The following is a 21,139-nucleotide window of genomic DNA, read 5'->3' on the forward strand; positions in this document are numbered from 1 at the left end:
AAAACTATTCCTCTTTATTTTTTACTGTTTTTTCACTAGGGTGAGAAAGAGGAAAAGAAAAAAAATATCGCAGCAACAACAACAAAAGAGTGACGATAAAGAGAAAACACGTGAAGAAGAAGGAGCGCGAAATAGGGAAAAGAATGAAGAGGGGGAGGAACGCGAAAAAGAAGATGAAAAAGAAGATGCTATGTGCGTAAACGAGCACGAGAAAAAGAAGAAGAACCTATGAATTACTTGGATAAGCTTAGATGTAGAGAATAATTCTTATAATTAATTAGTTTGTTATAAATTATTTTATTTTATCAATTTGAAATAATATAAATTTCTTTTATCCCCGATAATAAAAAACAAATGAGCAGATTATATAACAAAATATTTAAAAAATAGGAACAAATATACTACGACTCTAAAACCATTATAATCCCAGTCGTTTATTTTTTCTTTTTTCCGACTCATAATCATTCTATTTTTTAAAAAAATTCAAATTCCTTAAATTGTGAAGATAATATTTTGAAATTTTATTATGTTTTCTAGTAGAAAAAAGAAGTTGCCGCCATATTCTAGCTTTTTTGTTGTTACACCAATGTAAGATTGAAAAAATGTGTATTAAAAATTGGAACAAATCAATAAATTATAAATATGAAATTATACTTTTTTTTAAATTGATAAAAAATTGCCTAATGCAAATTAATCTAATTTTATTGACTATATATAATTAATTAGCAATTTTTGTTCTGAAAATTCTGTAAGTGTGTAATTGTATTTTTGAATATCCATAAATATGATANATTAAAATTAATATTTTTAATTTTTAAATAAAAAAATCAACAAATTATATCTCAAATAGCATAATTTTCTAATAGTTTTAGACTCATCTAGAAATCACAAATTCAAATAAAAAAAAAAAATTGTAACTTGTCAGCAATAGAAAACAGCAAACAAGCAGCCGTCTAACCAAGAATCCCGAGATCCCCCTCGACCGTACCGCAAGCAACAGCACAGTGCAACGGAAACACTCACTCCAACCTCATTTTCATCCAATGAGATTCATCACACCAATAACCCCACATTTCATTCCATCTTAAAAATTAACAAAAAATGGCGAAAGGTGAAGTCAGCAGCATGAGCCGCACAGTGATTGAGCCACTCTCGCAGTTCGACCTTTCTTCCCATTCACGCGCCACAACCATCCGATCCCTCGCCGTTGCCACGTCACCCTCCGATCATCAACACGCTTTCCTCTACGTTGGCACCTACTCCGGAACCCTCTTCTCCCTCTCCACAAATCTCAACAATTCCGCCTCATCCAACGGCTCAGATCACCCCAAGCACAACGGCGGTACCGGTGAGTCCACCTTCTTGCATAAGCTTTCGTTCCAGAGAAGCGTATCTGTCGGCGATTCGCCCGTGGAGTCAATTTTCGTTCTTGTTGAGTTGGGGAAGGTTTTGGTTCTTTCAGAGGGTTCTTTGTTTCTGGTGGATTCGGAGCTGACTAATCACGCGGCGAGGTTGAGTTTTCCGAAAGGGGTTTCGGTGGTTGCGAGGAGGGTGAGGAGTGGTGCTGAGTCTGAGGGTTCCAGTGAACAAGCTAGTAGCAGCAGTGGTGGTGGTGGTCAGAGGTTTTTGAAGAGATTGGGGAGTGGAGTTAGGGTAAATGGATTGAGGGTAAATAAGGAAGGGGAGGCCCACGGTGAGGGTAATTCCGTCTTTGCAGTTGTTGCTGGGAAGAGGTTGTTGCTTGTTGAGCTTGTTTTGGGTGGTGGGGGTACTGGCTCTTTGGTGATTTTGAAAGAGATTCAGTTTGTTGATGGTGTTATTAGTACCATGGTGTGGCTTGATGACTCGATTATCGTTGGCACTGCCAATGGTTATAGCTTGATTTCTAGTGTTACTGGACAGAGTGGGGTTATATTCTCCTTGCCAGATGTGTCACGCCCTCCGCGGTTGAAGCTGCTAAGGAAGGAGTGGAGAGTGCTCTTGTTAGTGGACAATGTGGGGATTATTGTTGATCCCCAAGGACAGCCGGTGGGTGGTAGTCTGGTGTTTCGTCACGGATTGGACTCCGTGGGAGAGATTTCTTCATATGTGGTGATAGTGAGTGATGGGAAGATTGAGTTGTATCATAAGAGAAGTGGCAGTTGTGTTCAGGTTTTGCCGTTTGGTGGGGAAGGAATAGGGCCTTGTATTGTTGCAAGTGAGGAAGACAGGGGTGGGAAGCTTGTTGCTGTTGCAACTGCTACCAAGGTATGTTCCTTCCAGTGTGGATCTTATGGCACTAGACCTTCATTTGGAATATATTCTCTACTTTTGTTTTTGTTTTATAATGTGTGGTTGCTTTTATTTTTAGCTGATGTGGTTGGCTTAATTAGTTGCTTGGTTTCTTTGTTAGATTTTATTATGGTTCTGGATTTGTGGATTGATGATAAAATTAAGATAGGCCTTTTGCTTGAAGATGCAGATAATTAAATTGTTTGTAGAGGTGTAGCTCTGTGACTATTTCATGAAAATGACCAAAACTGTTTGAGAAATTTATTTTTTGAAATACCATGCTCGGAGGAAAGTAACTAAAGACTGAAAATGTACAGAACTTCATCCAAGTTATTGTAGAAAATTCAAGTACTCAAAATAGGATAACTTCTGAACTTGTTGCTTTGGTTTGGAAAATATAATGATGAATAAAATACTTTTTAACATTAGAGCTGTTTTAAATTCAGGGTTATGTAGTAAACGATCAAAATCTATATTTTCGCAATCTTCAGTGGATTACTCAGCTTATCTGTGACTTCTTGTGTATGTATTTGGCGAAAGTGATCTTTCTGCTGCTATACTTACTGCCTACTTATTATTCTACTTGCTATCTCAAGTGTGAATGATTTCTTCATTTGGGAAATCTTACTCCATGTAAGGTGACTGTTGTGAACCCTATGTATGTAGTTTACACTGTATAGAATGTGACAGCTTTCACTGACCGCTAGAAATAATTATCATCAGTAGCTGTAAAGCACTTGCAAAATTTGTATTTTGCTAGTCATCCATTTTGATGGAACAAAGCTGTGCCCAAGTTTGGATAACATGGTATTCAGTTGAATTTTGATCTGAAACCCATCAACCTTTGTTTGATTCTGAGTTTTATTTAACTTAGGTATATAGGATGGATAATTCAAATGGCTTATGGCCCCACTTCAATGAAAGGGATAGAAAAAGGACTTGAGTTGAATGATTATATTAAAGATTTTTTTTTCCTAATCTGTTTCTTAAACTGTATTACTAGGTAGTATGCTACCAGAAATTACGTTCTGAAGAACAAATAAAGGATTTGTTGAGGAAGAAGAATTACAAGGGAGCGGTATCCTTAGTGGAGGAGCTTGAGGCTGAAGGTGAAATGCCAAAAGATTTGCTCTCATTTGTTCATGCTCAAGTGGGGTTTCTGTTACTTTTTGACTTGCATTTTGAAGAGGCAGTGGATCACTTTTTGCTCTCGGAGACAATGCAGCCTTCTGAAGTATTCCCATTTATAATGCAAGATCCGAATCGCTGGTCTTTACTGGTACTTTTGTGCACTTCATGCTATGTTATATAATGCTTTCATAAGTTATGTTTCAAAGTTTTGTTGCTTGTTTGTTCTCACTTCTGGGTTCTGTCTGGTCATTTGCTTTACTTTTGAACTCTGACATGTCTTGCCAATTTTCATCGAAATTGTTTGCACGTTATTGAACTGGGGATGGGATGTCTTACTGTTATAAAAACCATATGCGACTTGTTTGCTTGACAATAACAAATTTTATGTATCTGAGGCATATATAAATATAAGAAAAGAAAATAAACTTTTTTGTGGTTGCCTGTTGTAACTTTATGTATTATATTTTGTAATACATTGGGCTATTTTGTGGGGTTTTAATGTGCTTAATAAATTTCAACTTCATATGCAGGCTTAGCTCATAGTTTGCTCTCTTAGGTTTTGTTCTATGCTGTGAAATGTTGCACTTGTTGTTAATGCATATTAATTGGTCAAATGTTTGAAGGTTGTGCTGTATGAATGTGGTACAGAGGTTCAAACTGGCTTTTGTAGGTTCCTAGGAATCGGTATTGGGGTTTGCATCCTCCACCTGCCCCACTTGAAGTTGTAGTAGATGATGGTTTAATGACAATCCAGAGAGCTTCTTTCTTGAGGAAAGCAGGTGTAGAAACAATTGTAGATAATGACCTGTTTCTGAATCCACCAAATAGAGCTGATTTGTTGGAGTCAGCAATCAAGAACATTAGCAGGTTTAAATTTCGTTCAGTTATTTGTTTTGGTTTCCGAATCAATATGTTGCTGTTGACTGATATTCACCTAGACACCATTGGAAGATCCTATACACCTGTTCCTGGGAGTCTGGGACTTTTTCTTTTTCTTTTTTTTTTTCTTTTTCTGGCAGATCATGAGTCATAAGCACTAAGCAGAAGAAGAATCTTTTTGAAATATCTAGTTTTAAATATTATACTGTGATAGGATCGCTAATTAATTATGCACATGAAAGCTTTCTTATATTTGTAATTATATCTTTAGACTTGGTTTCATTAATCATAAGCACATTTGTCAATATTATGACATTTTGTACAGATATTTGGAGGCTTGTCGTGAAAAGGACCTAACACAATCAGTTAGGGAGGGAGTTGACACGCTATTAATGTATCTTTATAGAGCCCTAAATCGTGTTGAGGACATGGAGCGGCTGGCATCTTCTACAAACTGGTGTGTTGTGGTATGTGCAGATTGTTGTTGGTAATATTTTGATATTTGCAGAACTTTTATATATATAAGGAGGGCCTATTGATAATTTGAAGAGATTTGTATACATCTTATATTGTTCATTAAAGCAATCAAGTAAATCGAGTTGTTGACTTCATGGATAAGATTTGAGCAGTTAATTTTTCCTTTTCCTATTACGGATTTATTGTCATATCTAAAGTCTTCAGAACAAATAGTGTCGAACGTCAAAGACATTTATCCTAATGTTGAAATCTGTGCTGTCCTGTTTTGCATTGCTTAATATAATGCTAATTGCCTGGAAGGCCTGAAAGATGATCTTATGAGATACGTTTCTTGTTCAGGAAGAGTTGGAACAGATGTTGGAAGAGTCTGGGCACCTACGTACACTGGCTTTCCTATGTGCCAGTAAAGGAATGAGCTCAAAAGCTGTTTCTATTTGGCGCATACTAGCAAGAAACTATTCATCTGGCCTCTGGATAGACACTGCCTTGAATAATAATATACGGGATAGCAGGGAAAACCTTGTTTCTGGCAAGGAGATTGCTGCAGCCGAAGCTGCCAAAATTCTTGAGGAGTCATCTGACCAAGATTTGATTCTACAACATTTAGGATGGGTACAATTGATAAACAGTTGTTAATGCAAATATGTTTTGCTCAATTTCATTATTTAATTAATGATCAGAAGCTTTTGGCCTTTTAATTTTAGATTGCCGATATCAGCCAGGTTCTTGCAGTTAAAGTTTTAACATCAGACAGACGAGTAGTCCAACTAAATCCTGGTTTGTCTTGTGATTCTTAAAGAATGCTCACACACATGATTTCACATGATTTATGTAATTTTTACTTTTTGTGCCGTTTGTGTATTATATAATGTGTTTCATTAAGTTTGGAACTACTTGTTTCATTAGTTATCATAAAATGATACTAATTACTGGTGTCTTTATGAGAAAGTGATTGCTATGATGCCTCAGCTAAAGTGTTCTCAAATATCAGTGTTAGACACTGATGCAATAAGTTTTTATTTTTTAATTCTTTTTAATGCTGGAAATATTTTTTTATTTATTGTTCATTTTTTTAAAATTTTTTTTTCTTAAGATAATAAGTCCTCTGAAAAGATGACGTGGTTTGGACCAAATAGAAGCTAAAACATCTAATTCTATTGTCCATTAATACCTGTTTTGTCTTTTTTTTTTTTAATTTAAAAAATCTATCACCAAAAGTGGGTAAATTGCTCTCTAGCAAAATACTCCAAATCTAGGGAGTTCTGCAAAGAAGTTCTGTTCTGTTTTCTTTGTTCCATAGTTAAACAGGTTTATTTACTGAGTAGGTTGTATTATATATATATATATATTACCATTTTTTATCTTGGTTTCTAAAGTAGTGATCTTTATGCTTCTGTTTCTGTTAATTTATTGTATTTCTGAAATCATCATTCATATGTTATTTCATTTCTTGTTGCAGATGAAGTTGTTACGGCTATTGATCCACAGAAGGTAGAAATCTTACAAAGGTATTCATTGTGGTATCTGCTAGCAGTATGCTTATTATTTCAAACTCATGATAATATGTGAGGATTTTATTATGTTATCTAAGGTTTTCGGTGATATTCTGGCTGAGGATTTTATTATGCTATTGGTGATTCTAAGGTTTTTCCTGTACATATAATTAAATATAGCAGCTTTTTCATAGTGTTAGAACTAGTTAGATATAATTATATTGTTATTGTACTTGAAGTGTAGGTTAATTATTATTGCATCTCATACCCTCACTTAACCATTATAAATCTCATCCACATTTTTATGTCTTTCCTTTCTTTACATCTTTTCCCATACTTTTAAGTACGCCATTGGTGCTGCGATGCTGCAGTATTGTCATCCATGATTAGACCCTATCACTCTTTGTGCTTACCATTGTATTTGCTGTATGAATGAATTTATTCAGATTAATAAAATGTGTGGTTGGAATGAACTATTTTACAGTAAATGCAACGGTACAAGTTTTTTGGCTTAAAATCTATTGTATCTATGCAGTTTAATATACTCATAAGCTTCAAAATATTGGTTTCGCTTATAAGCTGTTTTTAGCTTAAGGTTATCAGTTTCAATTATAATCTATTTCATTTCTACCAAAACATTATTATTTTTAAGGTCTTTACTCTTTTCCCAATGATTCCCAAACATGCTCTAGGTACCTCCAGTTGACCTGATTTCTTTTCATTGTAGGTTTCTCCAGTGGTTGATTGAAGAGCAAGATTGTAATGACACTCAGTTGCACACGTTGTATGCCCTATCACTTGCTAAATCAGCTATTGAAGCATTTGATTCTGAAAATCTTGATAGTGGTAATACTGAGAGTACCTCTGGGATATCAATCTTTCAGACTAGTGTAAGAAAAAGACTGCAAGTATTTTTGCAATCCTCTGACTTGTATGATCCAGAAGAAGTTCTTGATTTGATTGAAGGGTCAGAGTTATGGTTAGAAAAGGTAAATTTTGAGTCTTCTAATCGTGTTATCTTAAACTCTGTTTATCTGACTTTGGTTAGTATGTATTTTATATGTAGTTCTTTGCCTGTGATCATTATCATACACTGATTTTGTTTATTGAGCTTATATGATACTGGCAGGCTATTCTGTATAGAAGACTGGGGCAGGAGACTTTGGTCCTCCAAATATTGGCTTTGTGAGTAACCCAGCTAGCTTCAAAAGTTTACTTTCTTTCACACGACTCCTCTGAATATTATTAGTATCTGACAAAAGAAGAAATATCATTAACAAGAAGAGAAGGATATTACATAGATATTTGAGGACCAGGTATCCTCAATAAAATAAATAAATAAATAAAAATACATTAACACGATAGAAGCAAAGCTCTCCAGTTTCTCTGTAATTCTCTGGTTAATTTGTGTGGCATGCAATAGAACACTTAAATGCAAACAATTACAAGGTGTTAGATTTGAAAAATATTTTTTATTTTTGTTTTATTTATTTATATTTTAAAATATTACTATGTCTGTTGGCTCACAGGAAGTTGGAAGACAGCGAGGCTGCTGAGGAGTATTGTGCTGAAATTGGCAGACCTGATGCTTACATGCAGTATGTCTCCCTTGAACCCTTTCAATACTTTATTTATCTATTTAGAAGTTCTTTTGCACATTGTAATGGAATTTTGCATTCTTAAATGTGATGATGGCCTCAGGTTGCTTGAAATGTATTTGGATCCACAAGATGGTAAGGAGCCCATGTTTAATGCTGCTGTTCGCCTTCTCCACAATCATGGAGAATCATTGGACCCTTTGCAAGTTTTAGAGGTATTATATCACTCTATCTTCTCCTGAATACTAAAGCATTTTCAATTATACTACAATATTGAATATTTTGCAACCTGCATCATTGGACACAGAAGATAGATTAATATAAAGAAGCAGTTAATCACTCATGAGAATTGATGGTTGTTTTCCACCCTTCCCAGCCACATTCCTCTTCTCTATTTTCTTAGAAAGTGACCTGAGTAGCTGCATTAGGTGGCCACATGGTATGCATATAGAAAATAAAAATTTTCAATGAATACACAATTGAAGCCTTTAACCTGACTTGTAAGGAAGACATGTAAAGTACTTGATTTTCGATTTTGCACCTTATACTTAGAACATGGTATTTCTTGATGCTTGATAAATGAGAGGTTATTGATTCTCTTTGAAATCTCTCATTTGATAATTGATACATCTGGAGCATTCTTCATGTTTAATTCATATATATATATATATACACACACGAAAATGCTAGTTGTCTTTTAAATTTCAGCCTTTAAATTTGATAATATATTATTTTAATTTTTTATACCCACTTTCACGGTATCGGTTATTCAAAAAATTAGGGAAGTTATTTGCCTTTTATTTCTCTCTCCTCTAAAGGCTGAATAAAATATATATACACACATATTTAAAAGATATCTAGTTGCACTGATATATATATATACACGCACACACATTGTAGATTCCACCATCATGAATGTTTGAATCAAATACTTTTGTTCTGGGCTGTATTACCGATCTGGATGGGTGTGTTTCTCTGAATTGTCAAGAATTCTTTGACTGTGTTTTGAATTCTCCTGTTGTACACTGTTGAATGCATTCAAAAGAGATGTGCAATTGTTAATTTTGGGATTTTACTTACTAAAAAAATTGGCTTTATAATGCAGAAATTGTCACCAGATATGCCGCTTCAACTTGCTTCTGAGACTCTATTAAGAATGTTCAGGGCCAGAGTTCATCATCATCACCAAGGGCAGGTACTTCATAATTCTTTCCTTACGGATGGATTGCCCTAACCTCTGATCTTATTCTAACACGAGAAGAAAAGTATAAGGGAACTTAAATTAGACTGAGCAGTGAAGATGTGTAGTTGTTATCATGAAAATAATGGGCATGAGTCCATCGTGAAAGTTTCTCCAAGTGAGCTTGAGCATATTCCTCAAGATTTTTGGCAAGTATAACCAATTTGCAAACACATTTTGACACTGTATATGACTCATTTCAACTACCGTTTTGCTTAGTCTCTACCATATGATAATTTTTGTCCGATCATTTTTCCTAGTGGGCTTGAACTATTCTTTTCCCAAAAATTCCTATCTAGACAATCATATTGAAATAACAATTTGTGCTTTCTTTTGACCTATGCCAGTTGAAAGATTCAAAAGAAAAAAGTACTCTTAAATGGAACAGTATAAATGTGTACATGGATGCAGTGCCCAATAGTGTCCATGCTTTTGTAGCCAAGCCAGTTTAGTGCACCACTAATGTCAGTAGCTAAATTCTCTCAGATTGTGCATAATTTATCACGAGCTGTAGACATGGATGCAAGATTGTCGAGATTGGAGGAAAGATCAAGGAATGTTCAGATTAATGATGAGAGTCTCTGTGACTCCTGTGATGCACGCCTTGGAACAAAGCTATTCGCAATGTACCCGGATGACACTGTAATATGTTACAAGGTTTGTACTCAACCTCTTCTCTCAATTGATGGCACTTTTGTTTCTATCCATTCATATCCCATCCAAAATTTTTCTGGTAGACTGTTGCCAAATGCGTCTTTTAGAATGTCTTGATGTGCATTGCTGGGTAACAAGGTAAATTTTAGGATTCGGTGGTATGGGGCTTTAGTCCCATGTTGAAATTATGGAATTCTGATGCAGCTTTTGCAGTGTGTTTCTAGCTATCCATTACAAATGAGCAGCAACTGTTTGCCTATAGAGCTAGTCAAGTCTTACATGAAAATTGTGTCTTTCTTTCATCTATTTATACTCATTGCACCCTTTGCATTGATGTAATGATCAACTTTAGCTTCGCTATATGACACCCTTTAAGCGCGGCCCTTCCCTGAACCCTGTGTTAATGTGGAATGTTTGTTACCGGACTGTCCTTTCATTTATACCCATTGCACAAGTGATGTCCCAAACATTAACACCAATTAATACATTTTTATTGGCTTCATTAAGTTGGGAGTTCTGTCTGCTTCCGATATGTATATGCCTGCAAACTTGTTACCCACATGATAAGAACTATTCTTCTTCCCAACTATAATTGGTATAGGCATTTTGAACTTGGGAAGCACCAAAGTTTCCGGGGAGAAAATCAAAGGACCAGTAACTAGTTTTTCCTATTCTGCTGGACTACATTAATAATTCTTATCTAAAATTTTGTTTCTCCCGATTTGTGTGTAAGTCTGTTTTATCAAGCATGCGTTATCTTACTAGTGCTTTGAACCCTTTACAGTGCTATCGCCGTCAAGGTGAGTCAGTTTCAGTCTCGGGTCGCAACTTCAAGGAAGACGTCCTAATTAAACCGGGTTGGCTTGTAAGTCGTTGATGTCAAAGCCAAAATGTTGGTGTTAGATCCCAATATTACTCGGCAGAATATTTTGAATTGTCATTCCATATAAAATGCCAAATTCATTCAAAATTGGAATATGGAATATATGTTGATGATGGCTCAGTTATGTAGTTAGCATTTAGAGTAGTAGCTTCTAACATATAGTTGACCACCACATGATGGTGCTGTAAAATCTGTGATGAGTTCCCCATTGTATTCTCCATTTTTTCTTTTGACAAGCTGCACTGTAAAATTTTGTTGACATTGTAAATTGTAAATTTTTGCTTATATATAAATAATAGCTCATTCTTCCATTCTACTTCATGAGGGCATGGACTATCGTTTGGCCCTTGAAACATTGAGACTGGTTTGTTTGAGGATCAAAAATTAAGAAAAAAAGGATTTTCGACCTTTTGGTAAATTTGGAGACAAATTAAATCTCAATATATTAATTTATGAATGCAATAAAAAAAAGTAAGATCGACAGTTGTAAAGAATATCAATCTTAATCTTTTGGTCAAAGAAAAAAAAGAAAGATTATTTCACGGTAAATGATGATGACAAGTGATAAAGTTGGTATATATATATATATATATATATATGCAAGTTGAAGAGAGTGAGAAAAACAAATAATGAATAAAATTAGAAAGAAAAATATGGTTTTTCCTAATTTAAATTTGTTTGAATATTATTCAAAAAGTGTTTTAATTTTCTACTTAATTTGAGAGTTCATAATTTGATCACCTTTATTATCTAATAATAAATTAAATTTAATTATTTTATTGATCTTTATAGTTTTATCAAATTTTCAATTAAGATTTTATTCTTTTTTTTTAGTTGTGTCTTTATACAATTTTTAATTTTGTAATTATTTTTTTTATGTTAAAAGTATTAAAATTAATAGAATATTTCTTTCAAAATATACATGCCGTCAAAGATCTAATTAGATTTTTAATTATGAATACTTTTAATTTGTGAAGAAATATTCAGTTAACTTTAATAGTTTTTACACTAAAAAATATCTAATTATAAAACTCAAAACAGTGTAGGAACTCAATTGTAAGGAAAAAAAGTATAGGAACCTAATTACAAATTTGGTAAAACTATAAGGACCAACAGAATAATTAAACCAATAAATTATAGTGTCGTTAACTTCGAGACCCAAGCATCACTACTTTGGTAAACTTGGATAACAAAAATGTTGAATCTAATTTTCTTTAAATATGTCTCTTGTTAACCAACTTGTGTTGGTTGAGTAGTTAACTCACTAGTCTGCTTAAGAAAATGAGTTCGAATCTTGTCTTGTGTATGTAGCAAGCCAGCAACTCATTAGTCATCAACAAATTCTTAAACGAAGCTCCAATCCGTGACGAATTAGTCTTTGTTCTGCCATACTGAGAGATACTGTCGGCAACAAAAAAGAAAAGGAAAAGTACGGGGAGCCAATATAATTGGTGTATAATGTGTACAATGGTGATTAACACATATTGGATCAAATAAGTAGTCTATTGTACACATCATACATATACTCTATTGGCTCCCTAGAGAGATTCAAAAGAAAATGCCTCATATTAGCCGTTGATCATTGTTAACTGTTTGGCCAACTTTATTCAAGTATTTCTCCTTAGCTAAGGATTTCTTCATCTATGCCCTGAGAATGCACGAAAATATGCGTCTTGTACACGAGAATGCACGATCATGCATTTGTGGATGATAAATATGATATGAAATCTTGTCTTGGAGCATATATGGTGATACGTAGGAGGACTTCACAATGCATATCTTCATATCTTTGTGTGTATGGACTATGGTCGTTATTTGATGGGCCCTCCTTAATCATGTTGTTACTTGTTAGTTTCCGTTTCTCGCCACGTTTTGGTTTTCATCAATAATGGATCAAAACAGGTGCACCAATAGGAAAAAAGGGATTAAAATAATGCCTTTGAAAAAGGGAAAATACCATATCTTAGTCAACATGGTTAGAAATTAGCCAATTATTCGCATTTCTTAACCGCACACATACTCATCAATCATGGCTACTTGGCTAGGCTTATCATTTTCTCTTCTGCTCCCTCTTTGAGAATAAATTCATCTATAAAATTCGATCCTAATGTTTGTAAAAACATTTATACGTTTATCTAATGTTTAATTTATATCAATTCTATCATTAATATTTAAAATAAATTTTAATTCTATTTGTACATGTTACTTACTATTAATATATAGTTTAACATTATTGGTAATTCAAAAGCTTGTAATTATTTTTATAAAAATATTATTTGTACACTAAAATTAATTATTTTCAATATATATTTTGTATTTTATTATGTATTTTATACTAATAGTTGATTTTGATGTATATGTAGCATTATTTTTATTTTTTTCTCTAATCATTGATAGAAGCAGTGAAAATACATTGAATAAAATTAAAATATATTTTAAAATATTATAATTAAAATTTTTAGATATATTAAAAATAATTTTAAACTTGTTTGATAAAATTATAGAAAAAAATATGTACTTTGTCCGTTCTTATAACCTTCAGGAGAAGAATGAACAATGAATTAGCCATGCGCATTCATTCTTATAACTTTTGGACGTTATTAGGATAGAGATGAAAGTAACAAATATGAAAGTTGTACCCAAAAAGAAAATAATATGAATAAGACAGCAGCTAGCAGATTTAGTTGAGTATGAACACGAAGCACAAATTAAAGTTACCACACTTTATGGTTAGAAGAGTCTATATTTAATAATTTTCTCCTCTATCATTTTCACAGCATGCACAAGCCTCCATCGATACAACGAATACTTCTTATTGATGATAGCTTAACCAAAGTTGAGAGAGACTACTGCTTGATAGCTTATTCAAATTCCATTCATCCTTATTTTTTAAAAATAAATAGAATACAACTTTTATTTAGCTTTAATTTTGTACAGAAAATACTAAGATAGCAAATCAAATTGGATTATACATCACATGAATGGAAATAAAGAACCAGTAGTTGCTTGATTTAGCGGCGGTTCATAGTCAAACCACTGCTAAATCAAATACGGTTTATATATCTCTTGGTGCAACAACCATGACTAAAATATCGATTAGCGGCGGTTGATTCAAACCGTCACTAAAATATCAATGATTTGGCAACAAATATGTTTTCTGCCTTGCCAGCCGCTACTAAACTGTCATTTAGCAACAGTTTTGACTAAACTGCTGCTAAATAAAATTGATTCCACAACCCATAAAATTTTCACCGCGCTGCTTTCATTAATTTAGTAGTGGTTTTCAAAAATTGGCTTTCGGAAACCGCAATTATCTGTTGGAATTGCTGTAGTAAACCATACCCTTCTAGTAAGAAACGATATCTAGTTGGTTTAAGGTTCCACGAAATCTATTGAAGGCATTAGTTCAAGTATTAGTAGAAGATTTACTTGTCAATAATACGTAATCTAGATATCGTTTTTGGAATAATAATAAGAATAATAATTGTTCCTTAACTCTTATAACTCGAAAGAAGACGGTTATACCTCGAATTCATATTCAAAATATTTTAAATAAAGATTTGCCCAGTGAAAAAGAACCACCTCGCTCAAACTCTCTCGGATTCACCCCAAAAATCGGTGATAGTGGCGACAGGTTGGTTAACCTAAACAACGATAAATAACAGCACTAACAGGGCTAAAGGGGAAGATTTCAAGAGAAAGAATGTCAATCCTAATATTTTTAGTTTAGTTTTCACTTTAAGAGATATATTATTGACTTGAGTGTCGGAGTCCTTTTTGCAGGTTCTACAACCAGAAAAAAGCTTCAGGGTTTTCCTATTTCCGTTGTTCAGGAAATGTGGAAGCATTTATCAAGTAGCGGCGACGAGCTATAGCTCGAAGAATATCCTTGACGGAACATTTGACACCCACCGTGGCCCGTGGGGCTGAATTCTAACGTTACCCCACAATTCTTCTTCTTTATTTATTTTACCTATTTTTTATAGAATTCCTAGCATGACCGATGACGCAACGTCACCCCTTCCTCCCACTCATGCTAAATTAGCAGTTATGAATGCTGTCCTCCAAGCGGAAGTGAAGAAAATGTTCAAACTTCTAGCAGGTAGAATAGGTGGAGATGGGGAGGAGGGTGACAAAAAGAATGCGAGCAAGAAAAATCCCGAGGACGAATATCATTTTGAAACGAATACGGCGATGGAAGATACTCCCCCAAAATCCGTAAAAAGAAGAACAAATCCTTTCTCGGCAAAAAATAATGAGTTTCTAAATGACGAAAAATGTCACACTCCCAACAACATTAAAACCATATAAGGGTTTTGGTGACCCCAAAATTCACGTCACTAAATTTGAATCCATGATGTGCTTTAAATGATGCTTCTGATCCAATCTTATGTCCTTCCTTTCCAACTTTCTTGGATGGAGCTACTTTAATTTATTATTGTTTTTCAGTTTGTCTGCAGGTTTAATTTCCATCTTTGAAGAGTTTGCCAACCTATTCGTTAACCATTTCATGGCCTCAAAGATCTACGTCTATGACTCTGATATCCTCAGCACCATCAAGCAAGGCCAACATGAAAGCTTAAAAGATTACATGATAAAGTTTGCCACAGTCGCAATGAAAATTCCTTATCTCAGTCCAGACTTGCACCTACCTGTGCTGAAGAGCGGCCTCTGCCCAGGAAGATTCCAGGAGACTATTGCAGTCACTACCCAAAACATTAACGGAGTTTAGGGATAAAGCATCGGGACAGATAGAAAATGAGAGCTAAGAGAAGCCAGGAAAGCTGAGAAGCAAACGCCCCGAAGAGAAGAAGACAAATACGAGAACAAAAGAAGCCATCAAGTTGACGCCGAAGTTTGACTCATACACAAAATTTAACACAAAAAGAGAAGACATAATAAAATAAATCCTTCACGCTAAGATCATAAAACCACCCAGTAAAGCAGGAACTTATCAAGATCAGAAGTACGTAGACAAGAGTAAACACTGCACATTCTATCAAAAGTTCGGCCACACCACCGATGAATGTGTAGTAGCCAAAGACCTATTAGAAAGGTTGGCAAGACAAGGGTTGCTGGACAAATACATCAACGACAGAATTCAAAAAGAAACAACAAGCCCTATAACAGATCAGCCAAAATATACCTCAACATCCAAAGACAAAGTAAAATGGCATACTTCGTCCGAACTTCCCACACCAAGGGGAGTCATTAACGACATTTCAGGAGGTTTTATAGGAGGAAGAACCACCAGCTCGGCTAGAAATTGAAGTTACCGAACAATGCTAACCATGGAAGGATCTTTGTCATCACAACAACCCCTCCCCCCGAACACATTTCTTTCAATGCATCAGTTTCAAGTCACAATTCCCAAACTTAGATGATCCTGTTGTAATCTCCGTGAACATTAAAGACCTAACAGTCAGAAAAGTATTACTTGATCTAAGAAGCAGCACAAATGTATTATTCTACTCAACTTTTCAAAATATGCAACTTAGCAAAAAGACTTTGCAACCTTCAACCGGAGAATTGGTAGGCTTCTCCAGGAAAAGGGTTCCTGTGACAGGTTATGTGTGGTTAAAAACCACACTAGGGGAGCACCCATGCTCGAAAACCCTAGATATTCAATTCTTAGTGATTGACTGCGTCAACCCTTATAATGTTATGTTGGGATTACCATCCCTTAATTCTTCAGAGCTATTGTTTCTACCGTTCACTTGTGCGTAAAGTTCCATTTGCAAGATGACATTGTTGCAATCGTACATGCCGACCATAAGGATGCATGACAACGTTACAATGCAGGCTTGAAATTGAAACCACCATCAACAGAACCAATTTAACGGGTCAACCCTGTTTACAATATAGACGACAACTCGACACTGGCCAAACTCGACCCTCAAGATAAGATCTCCAGCTGACCTACACTAATGGACGAGCTGTACAAGGTAAACTCACCGAACTTGAAACCCAATACACTAATATCGAATCTGCTTTTTCTGCAGGCAATGAACACAACCTCACAAAATTACTCCAATCCAACGTCGACCTTTTTGCATGGACACTAGCAAATATGGCTGGAATTGTTCCAAATATCATATGACATAAACTTGCCAGTAACCTCAATGTCTGTCCAATATGTCAGAAAAAGCAAGATTTGGGAACAAAAAGAAGAGATGCCGCCATTGCAGAGACACAAAAATTGCTCGTTGCAGGGTTTATCCGTGAGATTAGATTCTCATCATGGTTATTAAATGTCGTTATGGTAAAAAAGACCTCAAGGAAATGGCGCATGTGTATAGAATTTATAGACTTGAATAAAGCATGTCCCAAAAATTCATATCCATTGTCGAGCATTGACAAATTGGTGGATAATACCTCAGGTTTTAAAGTCTTAAGCTTCATGGATGCCTACTCTGGATATAATCACATACTAATGCACCCAGAAGATCAAGACAAAACCGTATTCATAACTGATCATGTTAAGTTTTGTTATAAGGTAATGCCTTTTGGACTTACAAACGCAGGAGCAACATATGGATAAGGTCTTCAAAGATCAAATTGGTCAGAATATGGAAGTATACGTCGACGATATAGTAGTAAAATTGGATTCGGAAGAAGCCCACCAAGCTGACCTTCACAAAGTCTTTCAGCAACTATGACAATACAATATGAGGTTATACCCAGAGAAATGTGCATTTGGATTTCATGGGGGCAAATTCCTCGGTTTCATGTTAACACACCAGGGGATAGAAGCAAACCCTGACAAATGCTGAGTTGTGATACGGATGCAATCACCTCAAACAATTAAAGAGGTTTAACAACTCACTGGTCGTATCACTTCTTTAATAGCCTTAGGAAGGCCAAAAAATTCACCTTGACCGACGAGTGCAAACAAGCGTTCACCAACTTAAAAAATCTTCTCAGCTCGCCACCTATTCTTCAAAAACCACAACATAGTAAACCTCTTTACTTATATCTTCCAGTTTCAATTCACGTAGTTAGCTCTGTACTTGTCACATAAATAGGCAAAGAATAAAGCCCAGTTTACTTCATTAGCAAGGTGATACAGAATGTGGAAACCAGATACCCAACTGTGGAAAAACTAAATTCGCCTTAATAATCACATCTCGACAACTGCGACATTATTTTTAGAATAATCAAATTATAGTTCGGACAAGCCAACCACTACACCAAATGTTAGCACGGCCATACCTAGTGGGAAGGCGCATCAAGTGGTCATTTGAACTATCAGAGTTTAACATCTCCTACCAATCAACAGGATCATTGACCGCTCAAATACTGGCCGACTTTATTGCCAAATTCACCACTACACAGGAAATCCTCCCAGTTTGGGACTTATATGTCGACGAAGCCTCCAACGATGGGGTCTGTGGAGCAGGAATCTCCTTAAAGACAACATCAGCGTCTTCACCGAGCAATCCATAAGGTTCTCATTCCAGGTGAGCAACAATCAGTCCAAATCTGAAGCCTTGTTCGCTGGACTACGACTTGTGAAGGAGGCAAACATTCAAAATCTCAAAGTACACTGTGACTCCCTACTCTCATACAACAGGTAAGTGGTCATTTCCAGGTATGAGACCCTCTCTTAGAACAATACTTAAATGCAGTAAAAGATCTTACACAACATTTCAACATTTTAAAATATCACACATACCTAGAGAACAAAATCATAGAGCAGATATCTTGTCCAAATTAGCAACTTCTAGAATACAAGATTTTCAGAATGTTTATCACAACTAACCTTTATTGAACCAAGCATATATGACAAAAGTGTTCTAAGTTTATCATAGCAGGCAGATTGGAAAAGCCCATACATAAACTATTTGAAAACTGGGAACATACCATCCGAAGAAAAGCCACAGTTATTTAAAAAGAAAGCAAGCTACTACACAATCGTGGGAAATAACTTGTATAAAATAGCATTCTCCCAACCATTATCGAAATGTCTCAGACCCACAGAAGTAGAATTAGCAATTTCCAAGATCCATGAAGGTATCTGCAGCACACATATAGTAGGTCGGAGCCTAGCCTCGAAATTCTTAAGAGTAGTCAAAATTCTTAAGAGTAGGATACTACTGGGTACTAGCCAACATTAAGAAAATATTGCAAGAAAAAAGTCGAGTGTTGCGATAATTGTAAAAAATGCGCACCAATTATCCATAGCCCGGCCAAACTATTGCATACCTAAAAAATCAGATGGCCTTTTCAAATGGGGACTCGATATCCTCATACTATTCCCAATATTAGTAGGCTAGGTAAAATTCTTGCTGGTAGCTATAGATTACTTTACAAAGTGCATAGATACGCAACCACTTGCCAAAATAACCTCGGATAAGGTACGCTCTTTCGTTTGGAAATTTATAATATATAGATATGGTTTGCCCGGAGAAATCATCTCTAACAATAGTCGGCAAGTTACTGATAAAAGAATTGCATCTTTTTCAACGAGTCTTCATATCAAGCACCATTTTTCCTTTGTAGAGCATCCACAAAGCAATGGGCTCGCAGAGGTAGCTAAGAAAATTATTTTACAGGCTTTAGGAAAAAAATTAGCAAAGGCCAAAGGATGTTGAGCCGAACTTATTCCCGAAATCTTATGGAGTTATAACACCACACCACAATCATCAACAAAAGAAACACCGTTTCGACTAGTACACGGCGCATATTCGATGGTTCTAGTGGAGATCTCCCAACGATCACTACGAACTGACCTCTTGGATGACACGACCAACACACAGGTACGATTAACCGAGCTCGACACACTGGATGAAGAACGTGACTTGGCCAGGCTAAGACAACAACCTATACAACTTACAATACGACGACAATAGAGTTTGGCCGAGATTATTGCAACAAGGAGATTTGGTACTCTGAAAAATTAAAGAAGTTTAGAAACCTCCGAGACATGAAAAACTTGCAACAACTTGGGAAGGTCTTTTTAGAGTGTCAAAGGTTCATGGAAAAGGAGCTTATTCTTTGCAGACACTAACCGGAACAGAGTTACCCAATACATGGAACATGTCTTCCTTAAAAATGTATTATAGATAATCCTGTGTAAAAGACGGGACTGAGATGTACTCTTTTTCCTGATCATAAGTTTTTATCTCACAAAAGGTTTTTTTTTTGGACAGGATTTAACAAGGCCGATCACCCCGCGCCCTCCACAACGAAAAGTCTTATCAATAAAAACCAAACATTCCACACAATCTCATTTCTACAAACCAACATACAAAAGTTGAAAGTCAACAAGTCAACATAAAATAATCAAAGCTGATATATTATCCAAACATCTAAATAAGTTTTCTACAAAACAAAACTGATATTAAAGATCGGTCACAATCCAACAATAACAATTCAAAAGAAGGGGTACTCGGTTTTTGATGATCGAACCTTCACAAACATAGCCTTAAAATCTTTAAACGAAGATTTATACAAAATAAATAGAAAGCGACCTGGATAGCTACTAAGGTTAATCCAGAAACCTTTTAGAAACACTCTTAAATTGAAATAAGGAGAAAAAGATATTCAATGAAGGAGGAAACTCAAGGAAATCCATTAAACATTCAAAGGCTCGCAAAAAGTCCATGCATTTGGATGGAGTTGCGAAGGAGCACAATTTAGTTGAGTCAATACATTGCATTCGAACTCTAAAAAAGAGAACTTCAAGTTCAACTCTGTCAAACAAAGGGTGTACAGGTAGAAATACGCCCAATCCCCTCCTCTCGCAAACCCTTTCTTCACCACTTCAGGAAAATAACTCAACACTAACAGCCGCATCAGTCTTTATCAACTTTACAGAATTGAGTCCACGCAAGGACTCAACATTGTTGAAAATTAAAGCACGATGCTTTACATCAACGTGAACCCATTCGTAAATATAATCTTTTTTAACTTCTACTACCTTATCTCTAGCCATCACCTAAAGAAACAAAAAAAAGACAAGAACTACTAACCTTTTGAAGTTATGTCTTTTTTTTCTTCAAACTAGATACAGTAGATAACTAGTGTTCTTTTCCAAAGCAAAACAGGTAATAAAAAAACTAAGTAAACCCCCTCACACATTCTCCCACTACTCAACGGTTAAATTTTTAAAAAAATGTTCATTTACCAATTTGATGTGCGGTAATGATTTCCTTAAAATAACCACACAAAAATTTATTATCACATCACACTTTTCAAATTCCAGAGGTAAGAAACCAAGCTTCCTTCTACCTACTAAAATGTCGCAGGTTGAGCTTGGGAGCTCAAGGGACAACATTAATCCGAGGTTTAACACCATAACGAAAACTCAACTAGCTAACAAAAAGGAAAAAACCTCCTCCAACTCTCTTAGATTCACCCCAAAAATTGGAGATAGTGGCGACCGATCAGTTAATTTGAACAATGATAAATAGTAGCACTAACAGGGTTAAAGCGGCAGATTTCAAAAGAAAAATGTCAATCCTAATACTTTTAGTTTGGTTTTCACTTTAAAAGATATATTATTGACTTG

General features: G+C 35.2%; 1 protein-coding gene across 1 annotated transcript; it reads left to right on the forward strand.

Annotated features, from left to right (window-relative positions):
• The first annotated feature begins 929 nt into the window (after window positions 1-929).
• On the forward strand, window positions 930-10,937 carry LOC107464638 (vacuolar sorting protein 3). The gene is made up of 14 exons (XM_016083574.3): window positions 930-2,247; window positions 3,275-3,550; window positions 4,073-4,269; window positions 4,607-4,748; window positions 5,098-5,370; window positions 5,463-5,535; window positions 6,218-6,266; window positions 6,979-7,240; window positions 7,381-7,436; window positions 7,781-7,849; window positions 7,953-8,064; window positions 8,955-9,044; window positions 9,576-9,746; window positions 10,528-10,937. The coding sequence occupies exons 1-14, from the start codon at window positions 1,102-1,104 to the stop codon at window positions 10,618-10,620; spliced, it is 3,009 nt and encodes a 1,002-aa protein (XP_015939060.1). The 5' UTR covers window positions 930-1,101; the 3' UTR covers window positions 10,621-10,937.
• The last annotated feature ends 10,202 nt before the right edge of the window (window positions 10,938-21,139 follow it).

Source organism: Arachis duranensis, chromosome 9 (genome assembly GCF_000817695.3).
Source record: "Arachis duranensis cultivar V14167 chromosome 9, aradu.V14167.gnm2.J7QH, whole genome shotgun sequence".
In the NCBI taxonomy this organism is placed as follows: domain Eukaryota; kingdom Viridiplantae; phylum Streptophyta; class Magnoliopsida; order Fabales; family Fabaceae; genus Arachis; species Arachis duranensis.